Source organism: Bubalus bubalis, chromosome 1, assembly GCF_019923935.1.
Source record: "Bubalus bubalis isolate 160015118507 breed Murrah chromosome 1, NDDB_SH_1, whole genome shotgun sequence".
Taxonomy (NCBI): domain Eukaryota; kingdom Metazoa; phylum Chordata; class Mammalia; order Artiodactyla; family Bovidae; genus Bubalus; species Bubalus bubalis.
In genome coordinates this window covers 132,590,299-132,607,569 of record NC_059157.1, presented here as the reverse complement: position 1 = coordinate 132,607,569, position 17,271 = coordinate 132,590,299, and the positions used below count along the sequence as shown (strand labels likewise).

The window sequence follows — 17,271 nt, the reverse complement described above, 5'->3', positions numbered from 1 at the left end:
TGCTATGACTTGTGCATTCTCTTGGCAAAACCTGGTTAGCCTTTGCCCTGCTTCATTCTGTACTCCAAGGCCAAATGTGCCTGTTATTCCAGGTATCTGTTGACTTCCTACTTTCATGTTCCAGTCCCCTGTGATGAGAAGGACATCTTTTTTTGGTGTTAGTTCTGGAAGGTCTTGTAGGTCATCATAGAGCCATTCAGCTTCTTCAGCATTAGTGGTTGGGGCACAGACTTGGATTACTGTGATACTGAATGGTTTGCCTTGGAAACGAACTGAGATCATCAGCATCAGTCCTTCCAATGAATATTCAGGGTTCATTTCCTTTAGGATTGACTGATTTGATCTCCTTGCTGTTCAAGGGACTCTCAAGAGTCTTCTCCAGCACCACAGTTTGAAAGCATCAATTCTTTGGCACTCAGCCTTCTTTATGTTCCAACTCTTACATCGGTACATGACTATTGGAAAAACCATAGCTTTGAATATACAGACCTTTGCTGGTGAAGTGTTATCATTTTTCTGCTTAGGGCTTATCAGGTGTGACTTTGGAAATTTGATTTTAAAAAAGCCTGTGTTTAGAACTCTTTTGTTAAATCTGGACTCATGATAGCACAGATCATCTAAACATTTTCTTCATTAAGATGGCTATGATATTTTTTCTTAATCAGCCAGCAGACATTTATCATTGAAAGTATGGAAAAAAGGTGTACCTTTTGTGTCAAGAGCAGATTCCCAGAGCTTTGTGCAAAGGTGGGTAGCCCATGGTTCCCGTCTGCCTCCAATCATGCAATTCTATGTTATGGACTATCAAGGCAAATCAGGACTAATGTTTAAAGAAGATGAACAGTCTATTAGCAAACACAACTATAAATTATTTTTTGAAAGTAGCTTCAAATGCTAAAGGAATAAAAATTTATCCTTTTATTTTTCCCATCTTTAACTATTAGCCTCTATTTTCAAATTTTTAAAAATGAAAAACATTTTGTTTCTCCTTTGTGTTAGCATTCCTTATTTTTCCACTATATAAAAAGTATTTGTTGAGTACCTAGTATGTGCGGATTATCTACTATGAAAATGACCTTCAGCTTTCTTTCTTTTTGCCCTCCTGCTGACCTTGTCTTTCTGCCTTCTTGGTTTTGTTACTTCTTTCCATCTTCTCTTGCTTTCTTCCTCACTGGTAGCTCACTGTGTTGCCAGGAGGGTAAGAGGGATGATGATGTGGCTCTTGTGCTATCTTCCAAAAAGCAAAACTATATTTCTATTTATAGTGTATTATCTAATTGTTTCGACTAGATATAAAGTTCTTCCTACTTCTTAAAATCTGTCTCATCTTTCAAACTTTTCCACTGCCTCACTTATGGCTTTATGGATGGCAGACATTGTCTTCTTCATTAAATTGAAAGAATGGCATGGAAGCCATTAGCATTTCTAAGAGCAAGAGGCTGAGAATGAATTTGGGAGGGTAGGCACAAAAATGTGATGGCCTCAGATCAGATGACAATCCTAATTCATCTTCAGAGTTTCTGGAAGAAAGTGATATTTTTTAAAACCACTTAACCCTATAAACCAAGTAATAATCAGGGCTTGCATTGAGAAGGGAAATCGATGGTCTGTGAGTTCGCTCAGGTAGAGAAGTCTGATGTGTCTGATAAGAGGTGACGTGTGATGAAGAACAAGGGCTTTAGAAGCTGATGGGTTTGATTTGAGTGCTGGCTCCTCTCCATCTTAGCTGTGTCACCTTGGGAAAACTACTTCTGTTCTCTGAGATGCATTGCTCATTAATGGAGAAAACGTTAATTCTCAAGATTATTGTAAACATTTCAAATAGTATATTAGGACTATCTTACATTATTATTAGTATGCCTTTCCTTTTTCACTACTCCTTCAATAATTTAGAAAACATATCTGCACTTTTAAAGTTTAAACTGTTCTGGTTTGGGACACTGCCAACTTGACAGAATTATGACAATGTGGAAGGAAGCATTTGCTCTGCCAAAATCAGCAGAATCAGAGTGATTCTGTTCACTCTGATTCAAATACTGAGTCAGGATTATGACTCAGTATTTGAGAGCCTGGCTGCCACACCTTCTCGTGTAGTCCAGATTAGGTTAAAAAGAGCCTGTCTTGGAGCTGTCCTTCCAGTGTCCATACTTGAAAAAGAAATTTGTGAACCATCACTCTTTGGTGGAAGTTGGTTCTTTTTTTTTTTTTTTTTGGCCTTAGCACTATCTCAACTCCTTCATGGAAAAAGCGAATTTTATATCATTAAAAAGCTAATTTTATATCATTGAAGAATTTCAATTCTTCAAAAATTTTTAAATTTTTCAGATATCGTAATTTCTTTAAATGGTTAGCTGCAGGGAATACAAATTACACAGTTTGCATAATATCAAGAAACTTTATTCTTCAATATACAGAGATTATAGAATTTATTATAATCTCCTGTCACTCTGATTAGTGTATTCAAAGCACTATTTGAAAGAGACTAGTCTATGCTTTTCTTTTTCCCCATTTTGAAAAGAAAATGAACTAACATAAGAATTCTTCTCATTGTTAGCTTTCATTCTCTTTGTGATTTTGAAATATGATTTTTAAGCAAGGCTTTTAAATAGCTCCTCACCTGTTGAACTAAGATTATGTTGAACTATGTTGGCTTGAGAGAGAATACATTTCCTTGATTTTCCTGTGAACCATCTGAGTGTTAGTGGAGCAGTAACAAAATTTTGATGAGCTGAAATTTTTTACTTGAATAGTTTGCAAGTCAGTTTTAAGTCAAATTTTCATACTGCTTCATCATCTTATTTATGTAAAGAGATCATATATTTAAGAGCAGTATGCTTCTAAGAGTTAAAACACCTTTCTGTTTTTTTATTACAGGTAGATAAGTCAGTCTATTTTCTTGCTGTTCCATTTGAGTGACTTAATATTTTCAATGATTAAATCCCAAAGTCATGAAATTTTCCTAATTTAACCATAGGCTGGAATTACAACTAGGAGGTTATAAATTTGCTTAGTTGAGGCAAATCTTGTTAAGTAAACATGCAGCATTAAAAAAAAAATAATTTAAAGGATAAATGCTTTACAAACAATTGGTAACCTTCTAAAAGGATTCACTATGATTTATCCAGGCAGAACTATCTCAGGGCAATTAACATTATGTTTTGGAGAACAATGTTGGGACTCTCATACGAAATTTCCAAAGCATATTGTGTTTGCTTAAAGGTACACCAGTGGGTAAGTGGACAATGTGGTGGGATGAAATCAGACAACCAGCAGGGGAGTAGCAGTCACTGGAATAATAAGACGAGTGCATTGTGGGTCTCCATGGCAACCGAGGACCCCAGCTGATCCTCCGCCCCTCCAGCTCCCCGTGGAACAGCCCACCTGTGCCAGGTCTCCCCCTGCTGCAGAAATAAGTGTTCTCTTGCCACATTAAACTGTTCCAAGGATTCCAGTTTATGAAACAGCACCAATTACTTTACCTGAATCTAAATCTCTAATGCACTTATCAAGAAATGTTTCTCTAATAAATGTTATCAATTTGCTTTTTTGAAAGTTACATTTAAATGAACAAAGATAAAGAACATGGTACCTTTACAATTCATTAAGCTTCCCAGGGTTATTTGTTCTGAAATTTAGCTGACTCATTTTCTTGCGAAGTTCCAGGAGCAGTAATGCCCACCTCTCTCTTGTAGGGTTGCTGTTAATGACTTACAACTGTTTCCAGATGTCTTGCATTTTCTATCTGTGTCCTCCTCCTCTTGGCTACTAACTGGTTGTGAGTGCACTGATAATTTTCTTAGTCTCAGTGTGCCTTAGTTTCCCCCTTTATAAAATGGGGGTAATAAATACACTTACATCATCGAGTCATTTGTTAGGATCAAAAGAGCTAATTAATATATATTAGAAGGCCTTCTCATAGCACTCAATAATATTTGCTATTATCATGGTTATCCCTTTACTCACTTCAGACAAAGTATCTACTCTCTTAGTTTCAGTATCTTATCTAATAAACTCAGGAGAATTTCTTTTGCTCATTTCATCCTACTTATTTCCATGGAGATTAAAGATGTGTGAATGTGGATACATTTCTTAAGAGATCTTTGTGGTTTTAGATCAAGGCTGTATACCCTTGTAAAGTGTTTGAGCAAACGAAAAGATTGAGATTGACTTGGGTTTTCTTGGCACAGCCTTAACCATAGGAGGTAACTAGTCATAGGCAAGTCAGTTACACTGAAGTCAAGGGTCAAATAGTGGACAGACAGGTCTGGTTTACTTATACAAGGGATTAGTTGGGAGCCCCAGTGAAAGGATTTTGACTCTACCAAGACTCTTTAGAGACAAAGTAAGGCTAAAAATAATTCACAGGATTATTTCAGTATTAGGTGTAATATCGGGTTAGCTAAAACATTCGTTTCAGTTTTCCTGTAGGATGTTATGGAAAAACCAGAACAAACTTTTTGGCCAATCCAATATGTGAAAAGCACATAGTGGAGTCCCTAATACATAGTAGGTACTCACAAATGGTAGCTCTTAGTATTATCATGATTGCTCATACTACACTTAGTAATTCCTTAGCATCACATTTATTTTAATGTGATGGTCAGAATCCTGATGTGTAAATATTTTGTCCCACAGGGCATAGATGTGAATGAATGTTCAAAATGTACTTTCCTCTTCTTTGTGTCTGTTACATAAACAATGCTAATGCTGGAGTAGAACAGATTTTGTATTGAAAAATAATGGAACAGTAAATGGTAGAACAAGGAAAAAGTGCTAAGTAGTAAGTTCACTGACACCTTTTCCAGCCAAATCTATCTATCTATCTATCTTTCTACCTACCTACCTACCCACCTACCTATTTATCAATCATCTGTTATTTTAAGCATTGAGATAGCTACTGAGTAAGAAAGCAAATGAAATACAAAATACAGAAAAAAAAAACTTCAAATTTTTTGGTTGAAATTTAAATAAAATATTTATGACATAAATGATCTATTAGAAAAGATAGGTGCATTGAGGAATTGGATTTGTTACCTGTGTTGGAGGCACTAATTCCAGCTCCGAAGCTGACTCAGAGTTCAAGGTGCTTTTCCCACCACTCAGTTCTGGCTGAGATCTGTGTTCTGAAGACCTATACGGGGCGCATGAAGGAAGTTAATGTACATCGAGAAGTAAATTCAGCTAGAAAGTCAGCCGAAAAACCTGGCTAATTTGGGTCACCAAGAATCTTGGTAACAAAGCTCTCATCAGACTTTATCTTGGATGTTTCCATTATAATGACCACTTTTGGAATATCAGTGGCTGCAATGTGCTAGGTGTTATTGTCTGTGATTGATTTAGACTTCAGTTATGTGCAAAAGGCAAATAAATGCAATACCATTTTTGTTGCAGAAAGTTCTGCCTCATCAAAAAAGTATTGGCTTTTTGTGGGGAGGGAACTTCTCACAAAGTGTATTAGTAAGATTGGATCTTTATATAGAATTTGAAATGTCATATAAGTGGAGATGTGTGAAGGGCAAAAGACTGAAATATGTTGCCCTTTAGGAAGTTTTAAAGACATGGTAAGATTTAGGCAGCCAGTTTTTGTCATGGGCATCCATAGATTATTATTAGTTCATTTTCTGACAGTGATGATTCATAAAGTCAGAACAGGCTACCTGTTTAACTAGAAACACTTAATTTAACTGTAACTCACTTAATGGGATCTTCCTGACTCAGGGATAGAACCTGGGTCTCCTGCATTGGCAGATTCTTTACCATCTGAACCACCAGGGAAGCCCCCATTTAATATACACATATATGAAATATACCTGTGTACCTATTTTGAAAGATCAGTTACACATTCAGAAAATTATTAACAAATATTGAAAAATATTGAGTATTGAATTATGAAACTGCCAAAATCCTTATTGGCTGAATTTTTGACAACTCAGATGAAATAATTTAATTTTAAAAGTCACAATAATTAACATTGATAAACAGGGGCTTTTGGCACCAAGAATCTGGACTGACTTAGCTCATTGGCTATTTCAATACATGTGTACATGACACATAAATGGTTATTTTCTGATATTAAAATATCTTACCATAAAAGTTCTTTTGATCCAGTTCTAGATGAGCTTGATTTTCTCTCTGCCATGGGATGCCCCTTGCTATTTCGATCTCCATGAAACTTAACATCATCCCATTTTTCCAGTTGTGTTTGAATGTCTGCTAAGGAGACAGGAAGGTGGTGAGGGGAACAGGGGGAGAAAACGAGGTGGAGAGAGAACAGAGATTGGTTAAGACTGAGAAGTCTTATACAAGTGAACTTTACCCTTCAACCCAGCCCTCCCCTAAAACTTAAGGGCCTGGCAAACAAGAACTCCCATTATCCAACCCCTGGTGACTCTAAGACTTATTTCTCACTACTCTACCATTCTTGAGTACTGTGACAATATTTGTATTTGCTTGAAAAAGCATCTTGGTCTATTTGTGCTTCTGCATCAGGAAAGCCCTGCCCTTTCCTCCTTACTCTCTCTGATCCATATTTTTCATCTGACAAATTCTTCCTCATCCTTCAAGACTGCTATCACAGTGCTTCCTATAACATACGTTCTATAAACCCCTGGCTGGGTGAGGGGCTTTATGAAGGTGCTAGTATGCAGTAACTAACCCAGGCTTTTCTTTATTGCAGCACATAGTACATACATACTTTATTGTAATCATTTAATCATTTTTCTATCTCTCCACTAGACTGTAAATTTACTAAGGAGCAGAAAGCTTATATTATTTATCTTTGTATTCCCAGCATAGTACAGAACACAACAGGTATCCAGAACAATGTTTATTGAACAAATGGATAAATTAATTCATAAGCATCTAATATGTATATAACACAGTGCTAAGTGATTTTATATATCTCCTTTAACCTTCATGACTTTATGGATAAGTTACTAATATGCTCATTTTATGGATATTTACTCATCCACGTTTCCCTTGACTTTCTGAAATTCTTGCCACCTTTCTTTCTCTTAAGAAAAAGAGCTTAATTGACTGGTTCCATGAGTCAAGGTTAAGACCTCCTTTCTCAGGAAAATGTGCAGTGGAGAGAAGTATGCACTTTGAAGTTAATTAGAGCTTGGCTCAAATTCCAGCTGTTCTTCATACTAACTGGGATCTTGGGCAAATTATTTAAATTTGAAAACCTTGTTCCTCACTCATTTCAAAGAGTTGTGATGAGTTAATGGGATAATATATGTAAATGATATAGCACAGTCCTGGATATTGTAAGTCACCCAATAAATGGTAGCTAACATTATTGTATTGCAATATTTCCATGCATGTTACATGTTACTGTTCCATCTGGCTGTTCCTAGACCTTGGGTTAGAGTTTTCTCTTTCTAGACTCTCTTCCTCTCTAGACTGAATGGTCCTGGAGAGCAAGATTTGTATCTTATTTTCATTGTAACTCCAGTGCCTAGTATGGTGTCTGCCATCTGTCAAAAACTCGATACACATGGGTTGTATAAGTAAACCTATAAATCTACACCAGTTCTACAAAGTTGAATTCCCCAACTGCTATTTAATCTAAGCACAAAGTGTGTCCTGCCCAGTTTTCTACATAGACATCAACTTTTCTACTGCTTTGCCCACAGTTTTCATGTCATCTGTAGAATGGCTTTGTATCAAGGCAGCAAACACAGCTATTGCCGTACTTAAGTCTAAGGATGCTGTCTCCGAGCCTCGGAGAGCCTGGCCTCTCTGCTCAGCATCTGCACTGATGAGGTCAGACCCATCAGCCTTTTTCTTGAGGGATGAGGTTTTTGATGAGGCCTCCAACTTCTTGGCTTTGCTTTGGGTTTGAGAGACAGGTTCACTCAAGTCAAGGAGATCTAAGCCTGTAGTCAATACTGTAAGAGAGAGAAGACATTAAGATAAGCTCACTCACTGCTCTGAAATTCTTTTTTAAAAATAAGCTTCAGTTGGGTGCAGAAGGATTTTGTGTTTGCACTATAGGTTAGAAGCACCGAATTAAGTTAGCTCACCATTCATTTATCAAGACGGTTTGCATTTAGACTGGGAAGCTTGCTGCATGTTCTCCTTTATTTGGCATGGTAGAAATCTGCAGAATAAGACTTAGACCAGTCGCACCAGTGATGAAGGTTTGAATGGAATTAAAATGATAAAATTGAATCTGAGTTCAGGTACTATTTACTTGATTGCTTTGCTTTATTTATAAAGAGGTATATTTTAGAGTGAAGTTTTTTCCCAGCATAGAGTCAATGTATCATATTCCAAGAGGTGCTTGCAAAACAGTGATGAGGAAGATTTGGTAAAGTTTCTAAATGTCTTCATGTTTTAATTTCAAACTACTAAAGTATCTAGGGTATAAATGAATGTTGCTAATCATCTTTTATTTAATTAAGCAGTTTAATCAGAAAATGGCCTGATGTTTGGGCTCACACTAGAGAGGTATTTCATAATCCATAGTTGATGAATAGGTACACATGTTAATGCCTTTGCTGCTTAATATGCAGATTTAAATTTCAATGTAACAAACCATAAAATGGTTACACTTTTACTTCCCAGCAGGTTGATTACATTGTGTTAAATACTCTAATGAAGGCAGAAATAATAATTTGTTCAAATGCAAACTAGGCAAATGAGAATTAAAAAGGCAAGCTATGTAACTTTTCATTCTTTCTCTTCAAGTGCAAGTAACTGCTGTTTGACTAGCTCATTGTGAGAAATGGAAAATTCCTATTAGAAAAGGTTCCTCCAGCTCTACTTCTCTTTTAGCCCCAGCATCCCAGAGACTGGCTTCTGAACTGGCCTGATGGCTTCCTGACCTAGGATCCCTTTACTGGCTAGCTTAGAAAAGCCACCAAAGTGACAGGGACACTCCTTATGCTAACTCTTTCCAGCACTGTCTACAACAACCTCTGCACAGCTCCTTCTCCTCTTTGATCTCTTGGTTTTTTCTCTTGGTAAGAAATGGATCTTTGTTGACATCTCAATACTCTTCCATCTATTTCCCCCTTGCATTCAATGCAGGGTCAGGGATTAATTTAGTTCACAACCAGGATTTCTTTAGTACTGAAGTGTTCTCATGAGCTAGCCATCATATGGGATCCTTAGGATAGGATGTAAAACTTTCTATAATCTTGCTTTCTGATTTCAAGTATAAATCACAATGGTTGGGTGTTAATGGTGAAGTGCAAAGACCTGACTCTGCCACTGCCTAGCTATGTGACTTGGAGTAAGTTTATTGACATCTCTGAGTTTCAATGTCCTCACTTAAAAAATGCAGAATTAAGTCTCTGCATCAGATATGATATGAAGATTAAATTATCTAATTTATAAATCAAATGTGTAAAGTGCCCAACATACTGCAGGTATTCAATAAATATTATTTCCATTCTTTGGTGGCCAATTGGTGATGCTTTTCTTTCCTTTTCCTTAATCTCCTGTTTCCCCCACTCCCCACTGACAGAAACAGGAAAACACCCCCGGGAATAAAATGGCAGATGAGACAGGCTATTGGCTCTGCAGAAGATGCTATGAAGTAAATTTATCATAAAATGGCCTGAAAGTGTCATCTCATGTGAGCTTGTCTTGTCCCAGTCTTCCTGAGATAGGAGTCCTTTTCCAGAGTAAGATGCTCTGAGCCATGCAGGCGTGTTCTGGCTGGCTCGGTGTCTCAAAGTTAAGCACGGCAAGCAGCCAGCATAGGCTCGGATGCCACACATTTCATATCTTTTGAATGTTTAAATAGAAAATTCTAGGCCACTGTTAATGTTGGCGGGGATTCTAGGCCCACTGTGATTTCCTTATAACAGAAGGAAGGAAGTGAATAACAGTCTCTGAAATGCCATATATGCCTTTTTACTAATTGCACAAACAAGAATTAGTCACTTTCTCCTACACTTCTTTTAGAAGAAAATTACATAGGACTTGTCTGCTTGTAGATAGGAAGTACATTTGTTACAGAATAATAACTGATGAGTATTAATTTAACTCTATATCTGTTTCTCACCATTCAGAATAAATGAATTACTCAAAGACTGAACTGCGAATTCAAACTTGGCTCAGTAACGTTCTTTTCCCCTCCAAGCTGTCCTCAGCACTTCCTGTGTTTGTTCTGAGGTCTCTGTTTCTTTGTTCTTTTCCCAGCAAATGTGAAACAACTGCTAGGCACACACAAAAGGCTTTATTTGTTCCTCAGTTGATGAAGGGGGTGCCTTGGAGGTTGAATGGCAAGCTTGAAGCAGAGAGAGTCCCTGAGGAACACAGTTTCAAAACCACAGAAGGATGTGTGCAGCCTTCCACTTTCTGAAGAAAGACAAATCTCATGTTAGCGTGGGAGTATGTGAGTATGTGTGTGTATGTGTGTGTGTGCACTTTAGTTAAGACAAAAATAAAGGGCGTCAGATGTCATTGTTCCATGTGGGCTTCATAGATAGCACACCTTGGTATGGAAGGGGGTGTCTGCTCTACTGATTTTCTCAATCTGATTTTGAATATTCTCTTAGGCATATGAAGGTTTGTGTTTCAGAATTTGTGTTTAAATTAAAATAATCATCTGATATATTGTGGAAGTGAAATTGTGTGTGTATGTGTGTGTGTGTGAGAGAGAGAGAGACAAGGGAGAGAGAGAGAGTGAGAGATAGGGGGAGAGTGAGTGAACAATAGTGGGAGAGAGAAAGAGAGTGAGAAATGGAGAGAGAGAGGGAGAGAGTGAGAGATGGGGAGAGAGAGTGATGGAGAGAGACAGTGAGAGATAGGTAGAGAGAGAGTGAGAGATGAGGGGGAGAGAGAGAGAGAGAGCAAGAGATGGAGAGAGAGGTGGGGAGAGAGAGAAAGAGGGAGAGAGTGAGAGACAGGCAGAGAGAGTGAGAGATAGAAGGGGAGAGAGAGAGACAGGAGGAGAGAGAGGGAGAAAGAGAGGGAGAGAGAGGGAGGGAGAGAGAGAGAGGGAGAGAGATGGTGACTAAGAGATGGTGGTGGTGGAGGGTGGAGAGAGAAGGAAACAGTGACTTGAAGGTGCTATGCTGTTGGCTTCAGAGATGGAATATGGGGCCACAGGCCAAGGAATTCGAGGTACCATCTAGAAGCTGGAAAAGGCAAGGGAGTGAATTCTCCTTTAGAGCCTCCAGAAAGAATAGAGCCATCCTGATACCTTGATTTTAGGATAGCTGATTTCCAGAATTCAGATCAGATCAGTCGCTCAGTCGTGTCCGACTCTTTGCGACCCCATGAATCGCAGCATGCCAGGCCTCCCTGTCCATCACCAACTCCCGGAGTTCACTCAGACTCACGTCCATTGAGTCAGTGATGCCATTCAGCCATCTCATCCTCTGTCGTCCCCTTCTCCTCTTGCCCCCAATCCCTCCCAGCATCAGAGTCTTTTCCAATGAATCAACTCTTTGCATGAGGTGGCCAAAGTACTGGAGTTTCAGCTTTAGCATCATTCCTTCCAAAGAAATCCCAGGGCTGATCTCCTTCAGAATGGACTGGTTGGATCTCCTTGCAGTCCAAGGGACTCTCCAGAGTCTTCTCCAACACCACAGTTCAAAAGCATCAATTCTTCCGCACTCAGCCTTCTTCACAGTCCAACTCTCACATCCATACATGACCACAGGAAAAACCATAGCCTTGACTAGACGAACCTTTGTTGGCAAAGTAATGTCTCTGCTTTTGAATATGCTATCTAGGTTGGTCATAACTTTCCTTCCAAGGAGTAAGCATCTTTTAATTTCATGGCTGCAGTCACCATCTGTAGTGATTTTGGAGCCCAGAAAAATAAAGTCTGACGCTGTTTCCACTATTTCCCCATCTATTTCCCATGAAGTGATAGGGCCGGATGCCAGGATCTTCGTTTTCTGAATGTTGAGCTTTAAGCCAACTTTTTCACTCTCCACTTTCACTTTCATCAAGAGGCTTTTGAGTTCCTCTTCACTTTCTGCCATAAGGGTGGTGTCATCTGCATATCTGAGGTTATTGATATTTCTCCTGGCAATCTTGATTTCAGCTTGTGTTTCTTCCAGTCCAGCGTTTCTCATGATGTACTTTGCATACAAGTTAAATAAACAGGGTGACAATATACAGCTTTGACGAACTCCTTCTCCTATTTGGAACCAGTCTGTTGTTCCATGTCCAATTCTAACTGTTGCTTCCTGACCTGCATACAAATTTCTCAAGAGGCAGATCAGGTGGTCTGGTATTCCCATCTCTTTCAGAATTTTCCACAGTTTATTGTGATCCACACAGTCAAAGGCTTTGGCATAGTCAATAAAGCAGCAATAGATGCTTTTATGGAACTCTCTTGCTTTTTCCATGATCCAGCGGATGTTGGCAATTTGATCTCTGGTTCCTCTGCCTTTTCTAAAACCAGCTTGAACATCAAGAAGTTCACGGTTCACATATTGCTGAAACCTGGCTTGGAGAATTTTGAGCATTACTTTACTAGCGTGTGAGATGAGTGCAATTGTGCAGTAGTTTGAGCATTCTTTGGCATTGCCTCTCTTTGGGATTGGAATGAAAACTGACCTTTTCCAGTCCTGCGGCCACTGCTGAGTTTTCCAAATTTGCTGGCATATTGAGTTCAGCACTTTCACAGCATCATCTTTCAGGATTTGGAATAGCTCAACTGGAATTCCATCACCTCCACTAGCTTTGTTCGTAATGATGCTTTCTAAGGCCCACTTGACTTCACATTCCAGGATGTCTGGCTCTAGGTGAGTGATCACACCATCATGATTATCTGGGTCATGAAGATCTTTTTGTACAGTTCTTCTGTGTATTCTTGCCATCTCTTCCAGAATTACAGGATAATAAATTTGTGTTGTTTTAAGCCACTGAATTTGTAGCAGTTTGTTACAGCAACAATAGGAAACTAATACAGCTGGTAGATCAGTGGTCCATACAGGATTCAAACACAGTTCCATCATCCCCAAGCCCATGCCCTTCACCACTCTCTAGACTTTATGTGAACTTGGAGGCAACGTGCTGACTCCACTGATGTGGCTTTGATTAGTTTTTGTTTAGCTACCAATTATTTGCCAGTTTGGGTAGTCTGAGGGCATAAATAGATGGCAATCTCAAAAACTTTTTTGTTGGATAACTTAATTCCATTGGGTGGAATTTCCTGAAGTTAGAAGACGTAATATATTATACAAGTTTTGTTTCCATCTATCTCAAGGATACTTGATTGAAAATCACAACCTATTGAACTAGAAGGCTCCTACAGGGCACTGAAGATGTTTATGAATACAAGATTACTTGGGCCCTGGGAGGTGAGGCTGCTTAGAACAGTTTGGGCAAAATAGCACCTATTATGAAGCACTGATTTGATACTTTAATGGGAAGTCCAAGGGTATTAACACCGCTACTGTATAATGAACCTAGATTTTTAGTGACTTTCTCTAAAGGAATAAACCTACAGGGAGTGGTCAGAGAGGACCGACTGTGGACAGCCTTGATTGGGGCAGTCACAGAATGTGCCACAAGGAGCTGAAGGGTTTTCTGTTCTGATCTGTAAGTTACTTTGGCATTTTAGAAAACATGGGGTTACTTAATATAATGCTGATAAAGCAAACTCCTTTAGGAAGGATGTCAAATAGATAAATTGGACTTAAATAATCAACCAACTCTTGCCTTTTTATTGGAATACATAATTAAAGCTACTTCCCAAATTTCTAAGTTCTGTAAAGAGGCATGCCACTGGGTCCATGGCTATTCAGGCTTTATATATGTGTATTTGGGAGACTTCTCAGTCCAGTGGTTAAGACTTTGTGCTCCTAATGCAAGGGGTGTGGGGAGCTAGACCCTGCATGCTGCAACTAAGACCCAGTGCAGCCAAATTAAATAAATAGTTTAAAGAAATGTTTTTTGAAAAATTACACTAATTTTGCAATTAAGATATTTAATTAGGTGGCTGTGATGGCATTGTGAACTTTGTTAAGGATATTTTTCCTGCATATGTAGTGATCTACTCTTTGATATACAGGTCCCTTACCAAGGAGCAATATTAGTTTTTAAACTATGATATCTCTTCTATAGTAATATTTCTTCTATAGTAACTGTCCATATAATAGCTCAAGATTATAGATAATTTTTTCTGGTTATGTAGATTGATAAATGCAAACAAAGGACTCCTGTTCTTCTTGCTTTAGAAAAGAGCTTTTCCTGTACTTTGACATATATCTAATTTTGGGGGAGATTATAGGATAAGAAATTATTTGCAAGTTTTATAGTAATTACTTAGAATATAATTATCATCTTAAAAATATCTGTTTTCCAGTCACTTTCAGAGCATTTGATATATGCATTGGTGTATAATATGTATTTATTTGCCATTTAAAAATCAAGAATATTAGTAATCATGGCCTACCTACAATTTACCAGCTGAGCCACAAGGGAAGCCCCCAAGTTGGCTTAAAACTCAACATTCAGAAAACTAAGATCATAGCATCTGGTCCCATAACTTCATGGCAAATAGATGGGGAAACAATGGAAATAGGGAGAGACTTTATTTTCTTGGACTCCAAAATCACTGCAGATGGTGACTGCTGCTGTGAAATTAAAAGACGCTTGCTGCTTGGTAGAAAAGCTATGACCAACCTAGACAGCATATTAAAAAGCAGAGACATTACTTTACCAACAAAGGTCCATCTAGTCAAGGCTGTGGTTTTTCCAGTAGTCATGTATGGATGTGAGAGTTGGACTATAAAGAAAGCTGAGCACCAAAGAATTGATGCTTTTGAACTGTGGTGTTGGAGAAGAATCTTAAGAGTCCTTGGACAGCAAGGAGATCCAACCAGTCAATCCTACAGGAAATTAGTCCTGAATATTCATTGGAAGGACTGATGCTGAAGTTGAAACTCCAATACTTTGGCCACCTGATGCGAAGAACTGACTCATTTGAAAAGACCCTGATGCTGGGAAAGATTGAAGTTGGGAGGAGAAGGGGATGACAGAGGATGAGATGGTTGGATGGTATCACCGATGCGATGGACATGAGTTTGAGTAGGCTCTGGGAGTTGGTGATGGACAGGGAAGCCTGGTGTGCTGCAGTCCATGGGGTCGCAGAGAGTCAGACACGACTGAGCGACTGAACTGAACTGAACTGAACTGAACCTACCATTTAAGGAACAGTTTGAGAGGGCCAAGGAATTAGCTGTCTAACTAGATTACAAATGAGTTGAGTAAAAGACAATTTAGGAAGTTAATGTCACCCAAATGGAATGGAAAACGTCCTAATTTGATCAACTTGAAGTTATCATCATTGGATGACAGAAGTTAATCCTAATATAGAAACAATCAGAAAGTAAAAACAAAAATGAAATACAAAGGAACAAAATTATTATCTATAACTTTCATGAGGTAGATGTATATGTTCTTTTAGGGTCAGAGAGAAAAAAAAAACCTGTCATTTGACTGACCTTTGGAAGAGGTAATTCATATATTGTTTACTCTGTGTTATTTTATATAAGAACTATATTCCTTACATAGTTGAGGAGTGTCAAGATGGTGGCACACTGGATTTATTTTTCACTGGAAGAAAATGCCAAGTATAAAACCTACCTCTCATCTTAATACAGTTCTTCTTAATATGGTTCTTCAAATTTCTCTTTGATTGACTTAGTACAACTTGCAGCAGGTTTCCCCCATATTTTACTACAAGATTGTCTACTATCCATTCATTAAATGTAAATACATACATAATGTTTGGGATGTGATAGACAATGTTCACTGTCCATCCTGATTTTGCAATGTAATTTCATACTATTCTATAAAATGATGGTGTTCTATTTAAAATGACTATTTATTAAAAATGTGGACAGAAAATGATAATTGTACCTTTTGGCCAGAAACTTTAGCTATAAAATTATCGTGCCACATTAGTATTCTTTCCAAGGTGTTTCTATGCTAAAACTTTTCCTTTTTAAAAAAATGTATAATAATGTGAATTGTGTTGCATATTAAGATATAAACTGCAGGTTTGTAATAATTTAAAAAAGAACTATGATCCTTAGGGACTGATAAAAATATAGGGTTTCTGCCTTGAAATATATTTTTAAGATTAAAAAACATACTCTCAAAGGAAAGTCTTCCTTAAGGATGAAAATCTGTGTGACCTAGACGCACTGAGTGCTAAGGCTGAGAAATGAAAAACCTACAGTCTCAACATACATTTCCAAACCTCTTACTTTGGAGGGTCTTATGGATCAAATCGGAGAAGGCAATGGCACCTCACTCCACTACTCTTGCCTGGAAAATCCCATGGATGGAGGAGCCTGGTAGGCTGCAGTCCATGGAGTCACTAGGAGTTGGATACGACTGAGCGACTTCACTTTCACTTTTCACTTTCATGCATTGGAGAAGGAAATGGCAACCCACTCCAGTGTTCTTGCCTGGAAAATCCCAGGGATGGGGGAGCCTGGTGGGCTGCCGTCTATGGGGTCACACGGAGTCAGATATGACTGAAGCGACTTAGCAGCAGCAGCAGCATGGATCAAATTGTGTCCCCCCAAAACTCATATGTTGAAGTTTTCACCCCCGGTACCTCAGAATGTAACTTTATTTGGAAATAGGGTCACTGGAGGTGTAATTAGTTGAGTCAGATTGGAGGAGGGTGGGTCCCTAATAAAGAGAGGGCTTTCCTGATAGCTCAGCTGGTAAAGAATCTGCCTGCAATGCAGGAGACCCTGGTTCTATTCCTGGGTCAGGAAGATCTGCTGGAGAAGGGATAGGCTACCCGCTCCAGTGTTCTGGCCTGGAGAATTCCATGGACTGTAAAGTCCATGGGGTAGCAAAAAGTTGGACATGACTGAGCGACTTTCACTAATAAAGAGAGGAAATGTGGACACAGAGACTGCATGCACTGGGGGACATGCACATACGTCATGTGAAGGTTAGAGTTATGCTGCCACAAACTGAAGAGCTACCAGAAGCCAGGAGAGAGGCCTAGGGCAGATCCTTCCCAAGTACCTTCAGAGGGAGCATGGTCCTGCTGACACTTCCTCTAGAATTGTGAGACAACAAATCTCTGTTTAATCCACTCATTTTGTGGTATTTTGTCATTGGGGTCCTAAGAAACTGATACAGAAGGTAATACTAAAGGTACTGGGATCACAAGAAGTTACACATGCTTTTGATTTTTTTCCTCCAGTATCTCACAGGTCTCTCTGTTATATGTCAGAAAAATCAAGGTGAAAGGCAGCTTTTGAGTTGGAAATTATGTTGCTCTCTCTGGTGAGTCCTTCCTTTTCGACTTAGTTCTTTCAT

The 17,271-nt window shown here is 38.6% G+C and overlaps 1 protein-coding gene across 6 annotated transcripts in view; it reads right to left on the bottom strand.

Annotated features, from left to right (window-relative positions):
* PEX5L (peroxisomal biogenesis factor 5 like) overlaps positions 1–17,271 on the bottom strand; it is a 318,150-nt gene that overhangs the window by 135,973 nt on the left and 164,906 nt on the right. For 4 of the 6 annotated variants that reach the window (XM_025287945.3, XM_025287935.3, XM_025287903.3 and 1 more), the window contains 3 exons: positions 7,698–7,892; positions 6,087–6,213; positions 5,035–5,131 (listed from right to left, as the gene is read on the bottom strand). In XM_025287945.3, coding sequence (XP_025143730.1) covers positions 5,035–5,131; positions 6,087–6,213; positions 7,698–7,892 — 419 coding nt within the window. The remainder of the gene's footprint in view (positions 1–5,034; positions 5,132–6,086; positions 6,214–7,697; positions 7,893–17,271) is intronic. The other 2 variants (XM_025287909.3, XM_025287928.3) reach the window with 1 other exon arrangement.